Source organism: Genypterus blacodes, unplaced genomic scaffold (assembly GCF_046128005.1).
Source record: "Genypterus blacodes isolate CSIRO-AG114 ecotype Tasmania unplaced genomic scaffold, CSIRO-AGI_Gbla_v1 ptg000076l_1, whole genome shotgun sequence".
Taxonomy (NCBI): Eukaryota; Metazoa; Chordata; class Actinopteri; order Ophidiiformes; family Ophidiidae; genus Genypterus; species Genypterus blacodes.
In genome coordinates this window covers 4,518,923-4,538,666 of record NW_027466885.1, presented here as the reverse complement: position 1 = coordinate 4,538,666, position 19,744 = coordinate 4,518,923, and the positions used below count along the sequence as shown (strand labels likewise).

Here is a 19,744-nt window from a genome sequence, read left to right as displayed (position 1 = left end):
TGTGGGTAGGATCTTAAAAGCGAAGTGCTATTCAGGAAACAATTCATCTTAACTTTAATAAATGTTTCTTTTATACAAGGCCACATATAAAGTGGTACGAGCTGAGCAAAGAGGATTGATTTATCACACATATCGAGTATGAATATGTGTGTGTGTGTGTCTGAAAATATGAACAGATACATATGTTCAAATAAACCTGATCTGCTGTATATCAGAGGCTGGCATCTCCACTAACAGATCGAAATTTCCTTGGAATTCTGACTCAGAAGGTCATTAAGGAAAACAATCTGGCATCAGGGAATTATACAAACACGTACCGCCGGCAAAACCCGGCATCGCCCCCACCAGGATTGGTACTCAGTTGGGTATTCGTACAGACCAAATTGTCAGTTTCCGCTGGTGAGAAGCTGGACAAAGGCTCCAGCATGAGCCAGGGTGAAGAATAAAGGAAAGATTAAGCAAATGCAAGTGAGTTAGAGAAGATGTAGGAGGGAAAATCTACTTCATGATTGAGACACTCCTGCACACGCCCAAGCTGTGATGAAATCCTTCCTCTCTACCTTAAATCATTATTAGATAAGCGGAGGAGAGGAATACTTTCTGTAATTATTCCTGTCGCCTGTGGCTCCATTGCGACATTCAGTTTGCGTCTGTCCTGAATGCCAAATCACAATTTGCTTACTCAGGCAGTTTGAGCAACTTGAATAATCGCTCTGTCGTTATTGCTTTCAGAGATATTAATGCAAATCAAAAATCAATAGTAAAGGAACTGTTCTGAATGGAGCTCTGTGGCTATTGAAGATACAATCAAACTTTACTTGTACTTGAACTGAATCATCAATCATCACTGAAGCATTAATCAATACTGAATATTTGTAGCCTTGCAGGGCACCAGATCCAGATCCTACTGGTTTAGATCTTGAGTGTGTTGGTTTGAAGGCCTGCTGCGCTGTCCTGCTGCACTGCCTTTGCTACCATCTAGTGGTGACCTAGTGTTAACACAGAGCAGCAGCCTGACTGGTTGTCCATGGCCTAAAAATAATGTTACAAAACCTAATAACGTTAAAACTACAATCTGGATCCACTTCAAAATCTGATATGGTTTTCCTTGGCACACGACTGAGCACTCCACAAAATTTCATAAAAATCTGTCAACACACAACCACACAAACTGATGTGGAAAGATAACATCCTTGGTGTAAAGAAGCTATGCTTGTGCTGTGACATGAATGGAAAAGACTACCTATAGCCTGAGCTGACTGAGGCTGCGTCTTATTACGTTTGCCAGCGTGAGAGCATTAGGCAGAAACACTTTAGACAAGCAGAGTGACTTCAGCCACCTCAGGCACATCTGCTTCACTTAATTTGTCAGACGATGCATTGAAATTGAGTCGAAACATCACATGCGACTGTGGCCCGGACAGGCACCAAACAAGTGAAACGGATCCATCTCCGATTCTGCCGAGTTCTGCTCCAAGCCATGACTCGCCTCGTCCACACCAACGCAATCTGGCCGTACGCAATGCCTCATCTTTATTCATGCCAGCTGCTGCAGGGAAACTACACACAAACCACAAATGCATGATTTATCACCTAAATGCAGATGTGGTGTTATGGAAGTCCTATTTTTATAGTGCATGTGTCCTGCAGTGATGCTCAGAGTTAACAGGAAATATAACAAAACATTGTTCACATGTTGCACTTCTGTTAATTTAGTTGTCATGCAGTTATAATCTAAGAATCTCAGCTATTCTAATACATTAAGGTGCTACTGTGGACTGGCTGAATGAGCTCAGTAGAACAAGAAATATGCAGACAGTGTATTTGTGGTATTGGTTGGTAAATAAAATTGGAAGGAATCAGTAGAAACATAATCATCTGTGTTTATAAAAGTTTCGACAGCTGCTTTTTCATGCATTTCCACAGAAGACCAATTGGTGGCAGCAATGGGCCGCAATAGGTGGCAATGCACCAATGCAGAAGGCGTGGATTAAGTGATATAAATAATAAATAAACACAAGGTAGAAAATGTTGTTGAAGGAAACAAGGACGCAGTGTGTTTTGGTCAGACGTATTAAACGTAATGAAAACTGTGTTTGGCTTTTAATTTGCGTTACGTTCGCTCACTAGACGTGCCGAGGGAATGAGGAAATGGCCTTATTAAAGCTCCGATTCATGATTCAAGCTGTGACGAGTTTATTAACACGGCAAAATCCTGCTTTTAATGCAGCTTTGAAAGGTTTATCCCTCTCTAATACCAAATCGCACACACGCAAACATACACACACACACATACACACACACACACACACACACACACACACACACAACGGGGGCCTTGTGTGCGACAGGTAAAGTGAGGTCTGGCTCAGGGTGAGAGGGGCCGAGCGGTAAGCAGAGTGCATTTTTGTGTTTCATCCAACATTCATCACAGGCAGCAGGCCTGACTGTTTCTCAGTGAGGCAGACGGACTTCGTCTCCTCCGGTGGTCTTAGAGACTACTGTCCACTTAATGTACTGTATATGGAGAAGTGGATGGTGGAAACCTCTCGCTGAGACCCTCATGGTGTCTCATGATTAGAAAATGGTCTGAGAAATGGTATTTAGAGTTCTGTGACACAAGGGCAAATGAAAACAGCTGTAAGATGATGTGAAGTTTACACCAGAGACTTGGAGCAATCTGCCAGTGATGAGTCTTTATCTTTGGAGGTCCAACATGTCATTTAAATCATAGGAATGATAGATTCAGTGCTCAGTCTACACAAGGGTAAAGGAGGAAAAACTGACCTCACCAGTTAATCTCACAATTCTGAATGAAGTCTCCTGTTGGTCCATTCACATTCACACTATTGTCTTTAGGAAGCCATTATGTGCTGGTCTGCCATGGTCTACTGGAGCTGCACTGAGACCTTTGACCCCTGTCAAACCTACAGCAGCGCCTCCATCAAAACAGTGTTTGACGCTCAGTCACACTCTGAGCACCAGTACTACTTGCACTGAAGCATAAATGGAATTAATCAGTTTTTGGGGGGGAAATCAGTTGATTAGTTGACCAGTTGACAACAGCTCCAGAATGCGACAACTTATGCTACAAAAATGTCTGCACAGAATTAATTTAAGATCTCAGTCGTTTGGCTTTCATGTTTATTTGTCTGCGAGTCTTGAGTGGTCATGTCGCTCTGGCCTGTGCCCATATAAGCTCACACTGGACAGGGGTGGGGTCACTGGATAAGGGTCTATTTTTTTTCTTGGTGCCCCTACAAGCTGGCGAAGGCTGAGTCTGCAGTGAGCCTGAGTCCAAATAGTTTGGTGGGGTAGGTCAGCGGAGCCAAGTTTTCCCCCACGTCTGTCTCACCAGATAAACACACACACACACAGTCACACACTCGCTCACAGACACACACGTACACACTCTCTGCCTCCAGCTCCGCTCTTTGAAACTCTTATCTTCCATCAGAATCCGGGGCACCATGCTGGTCGTGTCAGTGAGGGAACACTATCACCTTTGTAAAGTGGAATAGTTCATATATTTTTTGGTTTGACATGGAATTTACTTTTCACAGATGATGACTCGCAGCTTTAACATGCTAGTTTTCTTTTGCCGTTTGCAATAATTCACCATTTAGTCACAGTGTAATGAAGTTATAGCGGCACAAGAAAACATCTGTATTTGTTGCTCTCTATTGTCCTTTGAAATCTTCCATCTCTCTCCATGTTCTGCTCCTCAACAACAGTTAAGCTCGCCAATGAAACTCTGACTCTGATTTTCTACACACGATAAAGAGGACGAGTATAAAGTCACATTTTAAATACCTTTGGATGGAGACACAAAGCCAAACACAACAGGGGCAGACCTCAGGCTTTCAAAAATCCATCAGACGAATCTGGAACTGAGCTTTTTAAAGAAAACCTCATAGAAGCACATAATGTTAACTAATATAGACATAATGTAGGTCTGTCTGTCTGCCGGTTGATGCATTGTTCCCACTGGGTACAGTAAATGACTAAAAACTGCAGAGGCACAAAGCTTGAACACTCCTGTAAAACTGGATACACTAAACTGACTCTTGAGATTTCAGTTTCCTTAAGTCTAAAGTCATCGTGCCAAAATCCTCCCTTAAAAATACATTTCCAACACATTCTGGTTTACTTTGCCTCCAGCCTAATGGAGGCGAGCAGAGGCCAGTTGTAAAGGCGTGTGTCCGCAGGGGGTCAGATGTCTCGAGGCTCAGTGTAAACGCTGCGTTGTTTCGGCTCAGGCTAAACGGTGTTTGACCAGCTGTAAAAGCTGAACTCTGACCAAAGTGTCAGAGGAATGACTGGCAGACTGAAAAACACAGTGCAGCCTCTGGCGGTTTGCTGCCACAATGTCCAGCCTTCAACGTACACAGCTTTTGGAGAGAAGGTGCAAAGTGTGTTTTGGAAATTGGAGAGAAGAAAGTGGGATGGATATGAGTGCAAGAGAGAAAATGAAGTCAAGACAAATACTGAGAAAGAAGCTTAACTGATCTTGATCATTTCCCCCAAAATCTGAATCTTAAAATAAGAGAATTAAATTGTAATCTGACCACAAACCTGGCTGCACCAGAGAACATCTACACAAACAAACAAACAATCATAACTAACATGGTGGAGAAGGAAAGGAAAGAAACAGTGGAGGGGAAGGCAAGGAGATAATGGAGATGAGAGACGAGACATAGCAACAATCAATCACCAATTACCAGAAGCTGAAAAGAGGCATTGAATCAGTTAAACAATGGAGACCTTTTGACGCTGCAATCGTTTGTCAATGGCAGAGAGAAGAGGCCTGCCAGGAGAGAAGAGGATGAAGACGAGGAGACATCAGTGGAAAGATGGGTGGATTGAGAGAGAGAAGGAGAGGGGGAGGGTGGTGAAGACGTACAGAGACAAAGAGAGACTGTACAACATCAGCCAATGTAGTGAGGTTTAAGTGAAGGACCCACATCTGCAACTGAACACCTCTCTGCGACCTTCATATTCATCCCTATCAGCCCCTCAAGTCACAAAGAAACCCCTTAAGATCCCCGTTCGTACTTTTCCAGTGACGGATGCCAAAGCTGTGCAGTCAGGCGAAGCTCTGGCATGTTTGCCTATATTCATCACAGAGGAGATACTCGTGTAGCTTATCCAAACTGTTCCTACAGGAGGAGGAGGAGGAGGGAGGGAGGGAGGGAGGAGGCCTGAGTGATTCCATCTGCTTTGGCTTTGCGGTGCGACTTGTTCGCTGCAGTCTGAAGAACGGGCCCCGGGCCAATCCGCTCGCAGTCCAGTCTATTCATCCTCTGCTCGAGCGTGGCCCTGCAGGGTTCACCAGCTCAGCGACTGTCAGGCTGAAGACTCTCCACCGGCCTGGATGACCTGATCTACACTGACCTGGTCGACCCGAGTTAAAGCCACTTTCGGTCGATGAAGTGGCTTTTCACAGAGCGTTAACAGCAGAGACTTTTTAGAGGTAGTTTATGTAGCAGCTTCCTGTTTGGTTACTGAAAAGAAATCAGAGCCCATTCACCTTAATGATGTCATTTTGACCTCATTCTTTTTCGTAATAAATACACTTCTACTTTGTTTTTGTTTGTACCAATGAAATCAATCTGATATTGATTCATAGTCGCCTGAGACCTCCGTGTAACCACTCGCTCAACCAGCAGGTCAACATGCAACTTGAAGAGGCAGCTGCTTCTGTTGTGACTGCGGATGAGTCACTCAAATTTGCTGGTAAATGAGGTCAAAACAATGTGTAGGGGTTCAGCTAGGAGCGAGAACAGGAAGTGACCCCTGTCCTTGACCCCCGTGTCCGACAACAAGCCGGGCCGCCGCGCAGCTGTTAACATCATTTGTCGGGTCAAAACCAGGTCAAGCTCATTGGTTTGCTATTTCAAGTTGAAACTCCTCCTGTCACTGAAGTACACACGAGGCGCTGATGTTCCAAAACAAGGACGGAGCCTTTTAAAGGAGGAAAATGGTGGACGGGCATTTATTTAAGAGGCCGTTTATGGCTGGATTTGGCAGGGAGGAGGACACTCAGCTGCACTCTTCTGAGAAAACGGAGTCAAACATTGTAAAGTATGTGAATCTGTTTAATCTTCAGGATTTACAGTACCGACTGTAGAGGAGTTGGCCCTCGTTTGACAAGCAAAGAGGGAATGACAAAGACGAGAGAGAGGGATGGAGAGTCGGAGAGACTGAGACTGAGAGAGAGCCAAGCGGGCATGTTGGACTGAAAGCGATTAAGAAATGGGAGTGCAGGGCAGAGCGGGAGAAGAGAGAGGGGAGGAGAAGAGGAGGAGATGATGAGATGAAGGGAGTGAACTGTAAAATGGAAAGAAAAGAAGACGGTGCCTCAAACTTTTCAATTCAGAGTCGAAATGGAGAAAAATTATTGAATAAGTAGGTCGACTGATGAAATTCTGAAGATTCAAGGCAAAGAGAAGTAAAAAACGAGTATTGCTTTAAAACACACACACACACACACACACACACACACACACACACACACACACACACACACACACACACACACACACACACACAAACAAACACACACACACACACACACACACCTTCATAACCAGACTACCACAGTGCAGTTTGTTATGAATGCTTACAGTAACTGCACGGCTCTGTAGGAAAACGACCTGTGATGTCTGTCGTCCATGTGTGCCGCTGTGTGCCGAAAACACGGGCCATGTTTTCACAGTCAGGCCAAGCAGCTTCTGACACGTCTTTATGTGCAATATATTCCCAGCGTGTCCATATTCCTGCAGAAAAACCTGATGGAGACGTGCCGGGAAAGAGCCTGTGTGGACACATATACGTCTGATTTATGGTTCTGGGTCCAAAGTGACTCCCATGACTCACAATCGCTCCAGTTCAACTTCAGTATGGAAACAAAATCAGACGCATTTACTGCAACTGAAGCATTTTACTGAGACCCCCATGAGGGCGTATAAAACACACAGTCATGAAGTTTCAAATTGAGCAGTTATTAGTAATACAGCGACAGTTACACAAACACACACACACACTACAACAATAATGAATATTCCCAGCCCTCTCCACAACCAGACGTTAGATTTACAGCGTCACTGCTGAGGTAACTTAATCCAGAGGCAAACTAAGACTCAGCCTCGTTTCAGCCGGTGTTGAACTCCGCCTGTGTGTGCGTGTGTGTGACTTTTTGTATGTGTGTGTGTAAAAGCTTTCCACATTTAGAAGCAGGCCTCTCTTGCTCGTCACAGTGGCTCTAAACCAGAGGAGCTAGCACGTAGCCGTCAGCTCCATAAACCGACTCTACAAGTACCTGCTGGCAGCCGGATTGCTCCCTTTGATCCGCGACACCGCAACACATCTGAGCCGGGGTTCATTTACACATCTGGAACATTAAAATGATGAAGATCGGTATTTATGAGGGATCGTTCAGGTTTGAAGACTATCGTTTGTGATTCATCCTGAACTGAACCTGATGTAGTTTTCAATTAAGTGATACAGTACAAATCTTGAATCTCGGCCTCATTTGAACTTGATATTTAATGATTTGTGGATGTATTTATAGGTGCTTTGTAGTTAACTTTATCCCAAATAGTTGTCTACATTAGTTTACAGTAACATGTTAGTTTATCTGAAGTATAAGGAGGGAATACTTGAATACTTCTTCCACCACTGTTACAGTCTTTAACATGACTACATGTCGACAGCTTCTTCCTGTCATAAGCCGTTTCTGTAAGTAATTCCAGGTGTATTATCCCTGTTCCAACTTCAACCGCATGCCGACTCGTTTAATAAATAGTTTAGTAGATGTATATAAATATGATTTTTGAAGAAACTGGTTCCAGCTCTTCTGCTTTGTACCGACAACGCATACAAATTGTTAACAAAGGCTGGAAACGTCTGCTTCCAATTGCTTCCAAAATCAAAACACCTGCTGATGTCCTTTTGGGAGAGACTGGGACTGATGGCCCCCAGCTCTGACCGCTGATAATTGAGTGAGTCAGGACTCGTATCTCATTATACAGACTTTATTCTGAGATGCTTTTGTGAAAACATTGTCTGTTTTCATTTGTTCCTCTGGCACACTGGCGCTCGGCTCTGTTGTGTGCTGTGGTGTAGCAGCGGGTAGAAGGTTCAAGTGCGGATCGACGCTCGCTGCCGGCAATCACACACAACCACACACTAACTTGGTAACTTGGTTTGAGCGTATACACTGATGAGCAGTTCAAATACTTTAAATCTCTGCAGGACATTTTACTGTAGCAGTAGTTTCAGGATCTGTACACTTGTATCCCATCAGACTGCACATGCATCCTGACAGTCTTAGTGTCTGATACAGAGGTCTGACAGTCTCACAGCAACAACAATTGCTTCACGTCACAAGCCATTCTTTAACACATGGCGTTACAATGCGCCAGCTGAGCTTTAAGTGCACGGTTTTAAATATTGGCTTAATACTAAATCCAGGCCAAAGTGGTCTTGTTTTAGTTACCACATATTTCCCAGGCAGCTATGACAGCGTCCAAAGTGGTGGTGGACCGCTGATGTTGAAGGATCATGGAGGAAACTTGTCTCTGAAACCACAATCCCTTCCCGTCATAAACTAGTGGGGACCTCCAGAGCAACCTCGTGGAACGCCGCATCGCCATCCGATTCAAGCCGCATTGTTACGGGACGAGCTGCTCAGACTGAAATCAAGGAAATAATGATGATAATAATAATAATAATAATAATAATAATAATAAGGCAGCCCATCCCCCTCTTCTTGTTCTGAGCCATTACATGTTCATTGCATCATCTTTTGGAACCTGACTGAAGGCCTTGAAGCGACTCAGCATACGAGTGAAAAAACACTGGGGTTTGAGGGTTTGAGCTGCCATCAAAAATATGGATTTTGGATGATGATGACAAAGTTCTGGAGTTTGTTGACAGGCTATACTGTCAGTTATCGTGAATTTCCAGCTGGCCTTGTAACAATACGATGCAAAGTAACTGTAACGAATGATGTCAGTTTTGCATAACGTTCTTTTGGTTGAACCCAGGATACAAATCAACAATGTTCTATAAGCATAACCTTATCCTCTCCCCAGCTATCCTTCAACATGGATCTCCTGACATGTTTATCACGCGTTTCTTATCTGGTTACCACGGGAACAACAAGGGAAAGCTGCTGCCTGTCACAGGTTCTCACTAACAAAAGGTGGATTTGACTGATGTGAGGTCAGTATAGATCTCTGCACACAACACAGACTGTGCCTGAAATGTCTCTAAACCTTTTCAGGAATACTATTTGTTTCACACCAAGGAACCAGGACCTATTTGAGTTCCAGAGCTACAGTGCCAAAACCACTTTTAGCTCAGACTGCAGGGTGGTTACGTAACCTCTGGCTGTTGCAAACATCACTGATCGGCCTCCAATCTGACGGACAACCACAATACTGAGGTTTGTGCCAGTCGCAATTTTCTTCCTGGAGACCGCTGGATCTCTTCATCTTCTCATCTCAACAACCGCACGACTACTGTAGACAAGGAACCTCTATTCTATTCTCTCCATTGCTGCTGTTGTTCTGTGTGGTCCCATGTAAACTAATGTAGCACAAAGTCCAAAAGCCAGAATTTTGAGGAGGGGGGGGGGGAAGGAAAATTTAACCCTTCACTGAACAGGAGGGCAAACATTCTGGATTTCACTTCTGCTGGTCTTAATAAAGACGATCTGGGATAGATTATTCCCTGAGTCCAAAGATTTTATGGGGCGTTGCATTTTTATTAGTATCTGCACGTGAGTTTTGTTTTGTTTTGTTTTTCTGTGTTAGAGGTCCAGAATCCAGCTCATTGGGTAATTTATAACCATTTTATTGTGCGTGCATATAGATCCTCTGACTGTATTCATTCCGTATCCTAATGAAGGGATTTTGCTGAAAACTGCAGTTAGTGTTGCCAAGTTCTCTTGTTACCCTCAGCGATGCTTCCCCAGCTAAACGGTTTCCCACTCGGTGTAATTTTCTTGGAGAACATTGGAGCAGAGTTTCGTATCCGCTGTTAAATAGGCAGAAACCCCCTGAGGAAACCAAAACATCACACAAAATCACTTTCCATCTTTTTAGCCACGTTGCCAGGTTTGACTCAGCTGTTACATTCTGCTGATGAGAGTATTCTCAGGGAACAGAGGTTTCTGTTGAAGAGCAGAAGGCTGATTTGGAAGTTTTAATCAAGGAAATTCTGTTTACCATCAAGCTGAACGTTAAGCTCGATTCGAGAGAGAGAATCCAACATGCTGCAGGGGTGCAAAAGCAGCTCACCACAGACAAAATGACCCACACACGAACCGCAAACAGTGTTTACCGTCACTTCGCTGCTGTGTTGTCGTAATTTCATCCCCTGCTGGCCAGATTTATGGTTAACTTCCCTTAACCGACCACAATTTTCCATTAGAACAACTTCCTGCAGCTCTGCCTGTGTTTACAAATGAGACGCCACCGATCCAGAGGGGAAGCAGCTGCTCAGCAAAGTAAATCATGACTGATAAGCATCGCATGTGCCACATAAACACAAAATCTTGGATAATTATTTCTTTCAAGAGTTCAGAGTCATGTTTTCGTTAGATTTGTATTACAAAGAGCAACATGCTGTCAAGTCCTGCCAGTGACCTTTGTGTCTGTTGTTGCCAGATCTGATTTGGGACTTGCTGATCGATTGAAAGGTGGTTTCAAGAAACGGCAAGAAAAGAAAGCAGGGAAACGTCGTTATCAAGAAAGTCTAGGCCTAAATAAGTCTGACCTTTGCTCTTGAGATTGTAGGCGGTTGGGAAACTGATCTGTTTTCTCTGCGCTCTGGTAGAGGTGGCTGCTGAAAGGTTTGGGAGCCTGAAAGCCACTTTGGGAAGTCCTGTATTGACCGACCAGTGACAGACTGATGACAGCGACAGAATGCATGACTGCCTGATCCAGATGAAGTGTTCAGATCTTGCTCATGGGATCCAACAGGCATCTGGGCAGATTCGGGGGTGAAATAGGTGTCAAACTTTGTTCTTATGTCTGAATACCGTTGGAGAATGAGTGTGTTTTTCTTTGCATACAGATGAAATGAAAAGTAGCTGCTGAAAGTTTTGGAGTTGTGGAGGCAGGAGCAGCAGACTGAGACGCCTGGCAACCAAGCAAAATGTCAGATGTGCCAGAAAGCCCTCTGATCATCTGGAATGATGAGGAATTTATCGGAAGCTCATTCATTCATCTGCATGTGAAAGCACTGTATGAGTAGTTCAGGTTATTATCAGTTTAAAGTTGTACAGTTATACTCTGAGATAAACTGAGACCTGACAGCAAAGCCAACAACTGACTGACAGAACAACCTCCATACGCTTGGATGGACGTTATGGTTTTGGAGTGGTGGAAGACTGAATATGCAAAGTAACCGCGAGTAGTAATGAAAGACAGAAGAGCTACAGGCAAAGAGACTAACCACAAGGCAGTGAGAGGGAATGAAGACAGACACCGTTTTATTTCTTCCTAAATGGGTTTCAAGAGTTAAATCAAAAAAGAAACTAGTAATAATTAGTTTTCAGAACAAAAACCTAAGAAAAAAGATGACAGTAAAGAGACACATGCAAAGAAACACAGAGAGAGAGAGAGAGAGAGAGAGAGAGAGAGAGAGAGAGAGAGAGCTGTTTGTTGATGTTTATGAGAAACAAATAGGTAAATTGACACCAAACCATCACTTTGATTTGCTGTGGGACAGTCAGGAAGTGAGACGACGGTACACTGTCGCATTCTCAAAAACAAGCTGCAAACCAGCTGTGCACGCACAAGCACAAACACACACACACACACACAAACAAACACAAAACTACCAACACCACCTGTTAGCAAACAGCACAGAGCTTCACTTCAGAGGCTCATCTATATTTCCTTTCTTTCTTTTCGAGGCTTTTATCTGTCTGCACCAAAAGGCCTTCAGACTGACCCAAAGCAAAGTTTGACAAAAACACACAAGGTTCAGGGCTGCGTGGCTAAGAGGTCAAAGGTGACACTGTTCTTTGAAGTCTTTGTTTGCTGGTTTGCCGTTCGTGGACACCAGGGTTCAAGGTTGAGAGAATATCCTGGTTCCACCGCTGGGCTGTGACCTGGAACGACCTCACAGGAGGATGGGCCTTAACTCTACCTTTAATAATGATTAATAACATCAAAGATGACCGGAAAGAAGAATGAAACCCTATGGGTGAGGACAGTTACTATCCATCTTCCTTTCACTGCTGAGTCTGGCTCATGGTTTTCATTACAGAGAACCTGGAAGTAAATACATCTGTCAATCATCACTGACGTCGACGCAGACACACAAGCAGCGGTGCAGACGTGCTCAATCTCGCATCTGGATCACACAGCTTCACAACAGGAAAGTCCTAGACACCGAAATCCATCTCAGGATCTCACACACGGCGCTCAGACGCTCCACATGTGGGCACATCTCCTCTCACCACTGAAACAGACACCTGCTTGTTTCCTTCCATCTTTCCACCATGACAGACACTTTCCAGACTCTTATAAATTCCATGTTTTCACCCGTCGGGCTTCTGTGGTGTAAAGTCAGGAAGCCGGCCACTCCCAGAAAAATAAACAGGCAAATTCTGACCACTTTACATGATCGCAAATTGGAATTTTTGATGCGCCGCTAAGCCTTTCTGACGACAACCTAAAAGTATGAGTAATATCATGTGTCGCGTTTGCACACAAGCCGATTCACCGTTCACACACGCACGCACACACACACACACTCACACACACACACACACACACACACACACACACACACACACACACACACGCCCTTTACAGCTACAAACATGTGTTTGTTCTACAATGTTCCAGCAGTTCTGACCTAAAACATCCCTGCTTCACTTTCTCATGATGTAATGCAAACCTTAAATGTCAACCACAGTCAAAATCGTGTCCAATGTCCGACTCAGTGCCATCATGATTCCATCCCAGGTTTTTAAGCTAATATGAGACTTTTACGGCTCCTTTCAAAGTGTAATTTGATTGTATATCTTCTTCCTATACTGAAGGACGTCTGTCTAAATGTCCAGGTAGATAAAACATCCTGCAGAATTTAGTCAATATGTGTTTACGTAATTATCACCAGAAACAATGTGGCTTTGCTGCCTCAGCATGTTCTCACTGCTGCTCTCAAAATAAAAAGCAGCAGGAAAGGAGTCAAGGCATTGTTTCGTTTGATCCTCGCCAACTTAGATTAAGACCAAGGCCAGAGGAAGAAACAGTTGAAGACATCAAAGTGTTTGGCACTCATCTGGTATAAATACGCTTTGATGGTCAGAACTCTGATTTCAACCAGCAAAGACTGATGCTCAGATTAGGAGAAATTAAAGAAAGTTTAAGAGCCGGATACGTAATCACTGGGATTCGCCTTAAATACGACTAAAACAGGTCGTTAGGATGGAAGGAAGGAATTAGGTTTTTACTTAAAGAGGTCCAAGTCTTAAAACAATCATTGGATAGTATGATGTCAAAATAAAAGGTACGCAAAGGACAAATACATGGGAAAAAGTCCAAAGTACAGAGGTCAAAGAAACACCTTGACCACCCACACACACACACGCACAGACATCCCTGTATTTAACATCCTGTCTTTGGTTTGAAGGGTTTAATCTGTCTTAAACACTCACACTATGTCCACCATCCCCAAAATAGTGTCTTGTTTTGAAAAGGACACAATTAGCGCTTCCTGTTTACCCTCCAGGGTAAAACACATATTTTGGGTTCAAGGCTTGTTTTAGATTATTTGCAGATGAAGCCTCAGAAGCCGGCAGACTGATGAGCCTTTCAGAGATCAATCGCCATTCATAAAAATAAACACACACCTCGCACACTTTGACTCTGAGGCCTGTTGCTGACGTGGCGTTATTTTCCCTGTGTGACGGGATTGGTCCTTTGTGTCTCTCAAGGTTCCTCCTGATTGCCTGTGAAAGCTTCTTAACCACTTTGAAGCTTCTTCACAACAGTAAAAACTGTTCAGTACGTCTTGATTTAGCAGCAAAAACTGAGACTGAAAGGGAAACTTAAAACACACACACACACAAAATAAAGACGCCTCAAATTGGTCACCATTAACCTATAGGTGTTTCGTGCATTCACGTCAATTTTTATGCAAACCGGACCAATATAGGTAAGGACAGTAACCACCCCCCCTATCTATCTCTGCCATATGCCCATTGGTTGGTTAGGGTTAAGGTAAGTCCCCCTAATCATCTGCTTGCGCAAATGAATTAGGAGCCCAGCTGTAGATCACAATTTAAATTGACTTAATATCTGACCTACTGGCTGCTGGACGAAAACGCTCAATAAACAGGAACTAGAAAGCGGGAGCAGAGACATGTGCAACACACACACAACCTGGCATCTTGAATCATTTGAAGCTTGCATATTGGTGCCGACACGTGAAATTGCAAACAGACAAACCGCTCATTGCAATGGCCGTCAACAACAAAAATACAAATTGTGACATTGCAAAAAATTAGAATTGCCTGTAGGGCTGTGTGACGATCTGAGCTCGCTGCCAAATATTGACAGGTGGAGTCATTTTACCCTGCATCACTTAACAACCTCCATCTTATCTTCCTGTTATTCTGAGAAATCAAACTTCAATTCATGCTCCTTTCAATCTCATTATAAAAGTACATCCATACACTGCCTCATTCTGAGTATAATCAAAGCTGTAACGTGTGTAAACATAGTGATTCTTGTAGATCTTTCCGTGAACAGGCCTGCAACAAACAAAGCTGACATCTATTTATGTGAAAATCTCACACGTACATACACACACACCCAGAGGGGTGTGGTGCACGTTCTCTGGTTCCTGAAATCCCTGTGGTGAAGGTCTCTGAGTTTCACTGTGCTGGAGCTGAATTTACATTTTTAATCAAAGCCGGACATCTGATTCTGCTCGGGGCTGCGGTCCAGATGACCTAAAACAGGCCGGAGCCAAAACAAGGTCATGTTGAATCAAAGTCGAGATGATGATGAGGATTTATGGTGTCATACACGTTTCTTTCATAAACCCATCACCGGCATTTCACTTCTGAGGGTTCAGTTATGAGGACAAGCTAATCTACTGACATTAAAGCTCCTACTCACGTTCTTCAACATTCTTCTTCTTCTGCCTTCAGCGTTTCTGCAGACCTCCCATCTGTCTGTGCTCGTCTCTCTCTGTATAACTGACAGGGGTAATGTGCCCATTTTATCTGTGGTTTGGGTTTGAACCTCCTTCCTCAGGCAAGATGTCGGCCCACAATCTGCCTTATGGTTTGGAAAAAGAAATTGTTCAAACGAACTCTTTCAAACGAAACAAACATCAAACCACCAACCAGCCAGCTGGCAAACCAAGACAGGTCAGTGCTGTCACATTCACACACACACATACAAACATACACTGTTGCCCTTAAAGTTAGAATATCTTTTGATGCCAACATTATGGGCAACAGCGTAGTTCCCTCTGACCTTTGACCCTCTGACTCCGTATGTTGTCATGGATCTGTATCCTTAAGTAACTTCCAGGTGCCTTCTCACATCAGTCAACTCACAGAGGAAAGGAATCGCCTCCTTAATAAACAATACAACTGTAACTACGGGCGACGATGATTCATAAACATAATAAGCAGCAGAAATATTCAGAGTGAGTCACATTGTTCCACCATCATCTGGAAGAAGTGGACCTGCCTGACATCAGCATAGATGCTTTGTCAGCCTATGCCACCACTTCCAACCCACTAACGATTCAATTCAAGGCTTCTTTTCACAGCGAGCAGTCGGAGACCGCGTTCATAAAATCAACAGGTTTCACCCCAGAAACACTGTAAACCTGAAAGTATCTGTTACGTGTGAGGAAAGTGTGTGTGTGAGTAATCAGGTCAAATGCCAGCGCGGCTTGCCAGGTTTCCTCCACGCTGCGTTCAAAAAACAACAACATACCAAACTGCAGGAAAATGTGAGTACATTCATTTTTTGCTTTGGGTGTCAGTGCTTACTCAGGTGAGCTAATGGTAGGAGGGTCAAAGGTCAACCATCGAACATCGGGAACATGGTCTATCTAGCTATCAGTGACATCATCCTTAACCTGATGGATTCTCTCAAAGTGATATCGCCATTTATCACCTGCAGACCTCAAACACATCATTGATCTCTTAGGGGACACGTCATAATCATCATCATCATCATCATCATTATCCTAATCATCATCCTCATTTAAGTCATATCACATTCTCTAAGACTTGAATCATCATCATCATCATCATCATCAGCGTCCCTGTTAATAGCCCAACAGTTTGTTCCATCACATAATTAAGAACAGTATAAATTGTAAATAATTGCCATGTGTGTAACAGATGGAAGCCTGAGCAGTGCCTGAGTGTGTGTGTGTGTGTATGTGTGTGTGTGTGTGTGTGTGTGTGTGTGTGTGTGTGTGTTTTTCTCTGCCACGAGTGGTCGCACAAGCTCGAGTGCGAGCGAGCACGTGGTTCACCGCAACCCGTGTGATGCGGGTGAGCGGCTCCATGTTGCTCATTAATAAAGAGTCAAAACCAGAATTCTCACGGGGTGAAACTTTTCAGCTCTGTGACGGAATGAGCCTATGTGTCTCTGGAGAGGTGTGTGTGTTCATACACACTGGGCATAATTATTAACTTTTACTATAAACTATTACTGTGAATAATGTCTAGTATTTCATTCACGCATACACACATTTGTTCACTCATTTATCTATTCATATTCATTCATTCATTCATTCAGTCAGTCAGTCTCTCCAGAGGTGCATCCATGCTCTTCACAGCTGAGGGAAGTGCTGCTTCACACTGAGGAAACGATTCGGACCGGCTTCATCTCAACAAACGTGCGTGGCGATGTGCATGTCGCCACGGCAACAGCTCTGTTTTCAAGAATATTTACAGCGTACAACAGCCTGGAAATATTTGTCCCTGGTGCACTCTCTGGCAAGTGAGAGGAGTCATGCGCGCACACACACACACACACACACACACAGTCAGTCTTCCAGTTTTTTTCCCTCTTGAAAAAGTGAATCATGGCCGAGTTTATGAATATGGCAAAGATACAAACAGGCAGACAGTGAAGCCTCTGCTCTCTGCAGCATGAAACTGCACCATGAACTCACACTTTCACCCACACAAATACACACACACACACACACACAGACACACCCACACACAAATCCTCTAATTATGCTGTTTACACCTCATTTGTTGCGGGATGTTTATGTCCCATAACCATTTTGGTTCCAAACCCCAGAGTTTTGGTTTTTTTAGTGCTTTTTTAATGCTTCCTCTTGCCTCCAACAGCCAAAGTTGCGTTCAAACTCGAGATGTCAAACTGGGACAATTAAGCTCCGTGGGGCCACATTAGCTCCAGAGACCCCTTCATTATTTAACCAGGGCCCAAACAATGGGGCTTTTGTGACATGAAGGGTCTTGTGGTGATCGCAAGGTCAAGATATCCACACAAGTGCACACACACACACACATGCAGCACACACACATGCCAACATGTGCGTAATATGCCAACACACGCACACACACATACACGCAACTATAAATGCCAATCTGGATTCCAACGCACTGACGAGAGAAGTAACGTCTTGACTGAAAGCCGAGAGGAAAACTAATAAAGTGAAACATTCAGACTGTAATGACAATGACCTTCATCTCTGAGACACACACACACACACACAATCAGTAGCCACAGCATCACATCATCTTTACTACCTTGATTACATGGTGCTACTGATTCTCAGTGAATGTGCACTTTGTGAGGTTTCTCATACGCTGCCAACTGAGATGGAAAAGAAAATCTGCACTTCTTTCAGCACTAATTGGGAACATGTTGAAGTGTCCCGATTGATCCAGTGATCACGGAAAAATCCACCTCCAAGCTGCGAAAATGGTCTGAAAGCAGTTAGGACAAAAGCTCAGCGTGGCAAAGTGTAGCAGCTATGAGAGGGGCAATGCCAATATCTCAGTAAACACGGAGGATAATCAATGAATAAGTCAAGAGCTGGACTTTCACCACGGTCCCTAACTGTGACAGACTGCAGTGATTCCAGTTCAGTCTGCGTTCTTACTAAATACACTCGTGAAAATGGTGAAAATGTGCCGTGTGTTTGGTTCACACCTCCCGCAAGTTTTCACGCTTACGCTGCACGGCGCGTTTAACGACGTCTTCAGGAGAAACACACTGCGTTTGGAAGCAACCCGACTTCCTCACAAGCCCCCACGGAGCAGCTGAGGGATCACCGTAATGAGTCCAGTACAGTGCAGACACGCTGCTGCTGCTACTGTAACTTTGGAGCTCCTCACACCTTTAAATTATTTAATAGACTGCAGTTTCTACTCAGTGTGCACAATGCAAAGTGCAATATAAGCTGAAAGTCCTCTGCACATTCTACCAACACACATAAGCACAAAGGGTTTAGATTGTTTACATTTGGAATTGTGTGCATTGGTGTTAAACCCATTTTGAGCCAAGACTGCAGGCACTGCCAATGTCCACTTCTAATGTCGTATTTGCAGATTAAAACAGGATATTGGGTTCATCTAATTAAAAAAGGTTGAATACAGCATTTGTCCAAGTATGTTTGTGAACTCGGTTTGACCCAGAAGAAATTGACAAACCAGGAGATACTTTGCCAAGATAATTTGCACTAAATGAGGAAATGCCCATAAACAAACAAAAGTCAAAGTTACTTTTATGTCTTCCTGGAAACTTCTGGTCTTTCTGTGATGAAGAAATGTGCTACAGGAGTTTACACAGCACATCCTCAGGCATCCTCAGAAGGTCGGGGATGTTTTCAGAGTTAAATCTGGCTGAGAGGAACAGTTTCCCCCATTCATCTTCAGTCTGCACTAAAAAGTCACGAGGCAGCAGGAATATCGCAAAGAAGACAAACAGGAAAAGTTCTCTTACCGTCCAGCTGGAAGGCAGAGGAGTGATGGCAGCAGAGGAACCAGGACAGGAGCAGGAATAATCCATAGGACCACGGGGGAACTCTGTGTGGAGACAAGGAGGAGAAGAAGAGTGAGGGAGTGAAATCTACTCAGAAAAATATACAATGACTGAAGGAAAAGTGGAAATGTGTGTGTTTACCGTGAAGTCATCTTGAGTTTGTGGTGAAGTTAGATCCAAACTAAACTCTCCCTGCTCATGTGTGCAGCCTGGACAGACACAGAGAAAGAGAGAGAGAGAGAGAGAGAGAGAGATGGAGCCTGCTCTGCCTCTCACTCACTTACTCCAAACTAAAAAAGCTTTCCTCCTCCTCCTCCTCCTCCTCTAACTCGTCTCTTCCAGCCCCTCTCTCTCTCTCTTTTGCTCTCTCTCTCTCTCTCTCTGCTCTCCGGTCGAACAAAGGCAGCTTCAGTGCGTCAGGGCTCGAGGGGCCCTGAAAAAACGCTGAAACCCGACTCTTCGTCTCTCCCGAGGACCACCGCTTTCTAATCCAGCCCACCCCTCAGACATCACAACTCCACATTCAAATTAACACACTCCAGTGAAGTCCCCCCTTTCCTCCTCCTCGCCCTCCCTCCCTCTCATCGTTTGTGTGGATTCTCTCACTCTCCCCGCAGGCTTGAAATGAGTTTCTCTCATGGCTTTGACCTGCAGGCGGGGGTTAGAGGGGTTTGGGGGGGTTGTCATCTCAAGAGTTGTGGCATCTTTAAGACCCAAAA

At 44.1% G+C, this 19,744-nt stretch overlaps 1 protein-coding gene across 2 annotated transcripts in view; it reads right to left on the bottom strand.

Annotated features, from left to right (window-relative positions):
• Positions 1-19,463, bottom strand: part of LOC143006805 (uncharacterized) — a 42,366-nt gene extending 22,903 nt beyond the window's left edge. Inside the window, exons 1-2 of one of the 2 annotated variants that reach the window (XM_076158097.1) lie at positions 19,167-19,463; positions 18,987-19,069 (exon numbers count right to left, since the gene is read on the bottom strand). In XM_076158097.1, the coding sequence (XP_076014212.1) occupies positions 18,987-19,069; positions 19,167-19,177 (94 nt within the window). In that variant the 5' untranslated portion in view covers positions 19,178-19,463. The remainder of the gene's footprint in view (positions 1-18,986; positions 19,070-19,166) is intronic. The other variant, XM_076158098.1, reaches the window with a different exon arrangement.
• Positions 19,464-19,744: the final 281 nt, after the last annotated feature.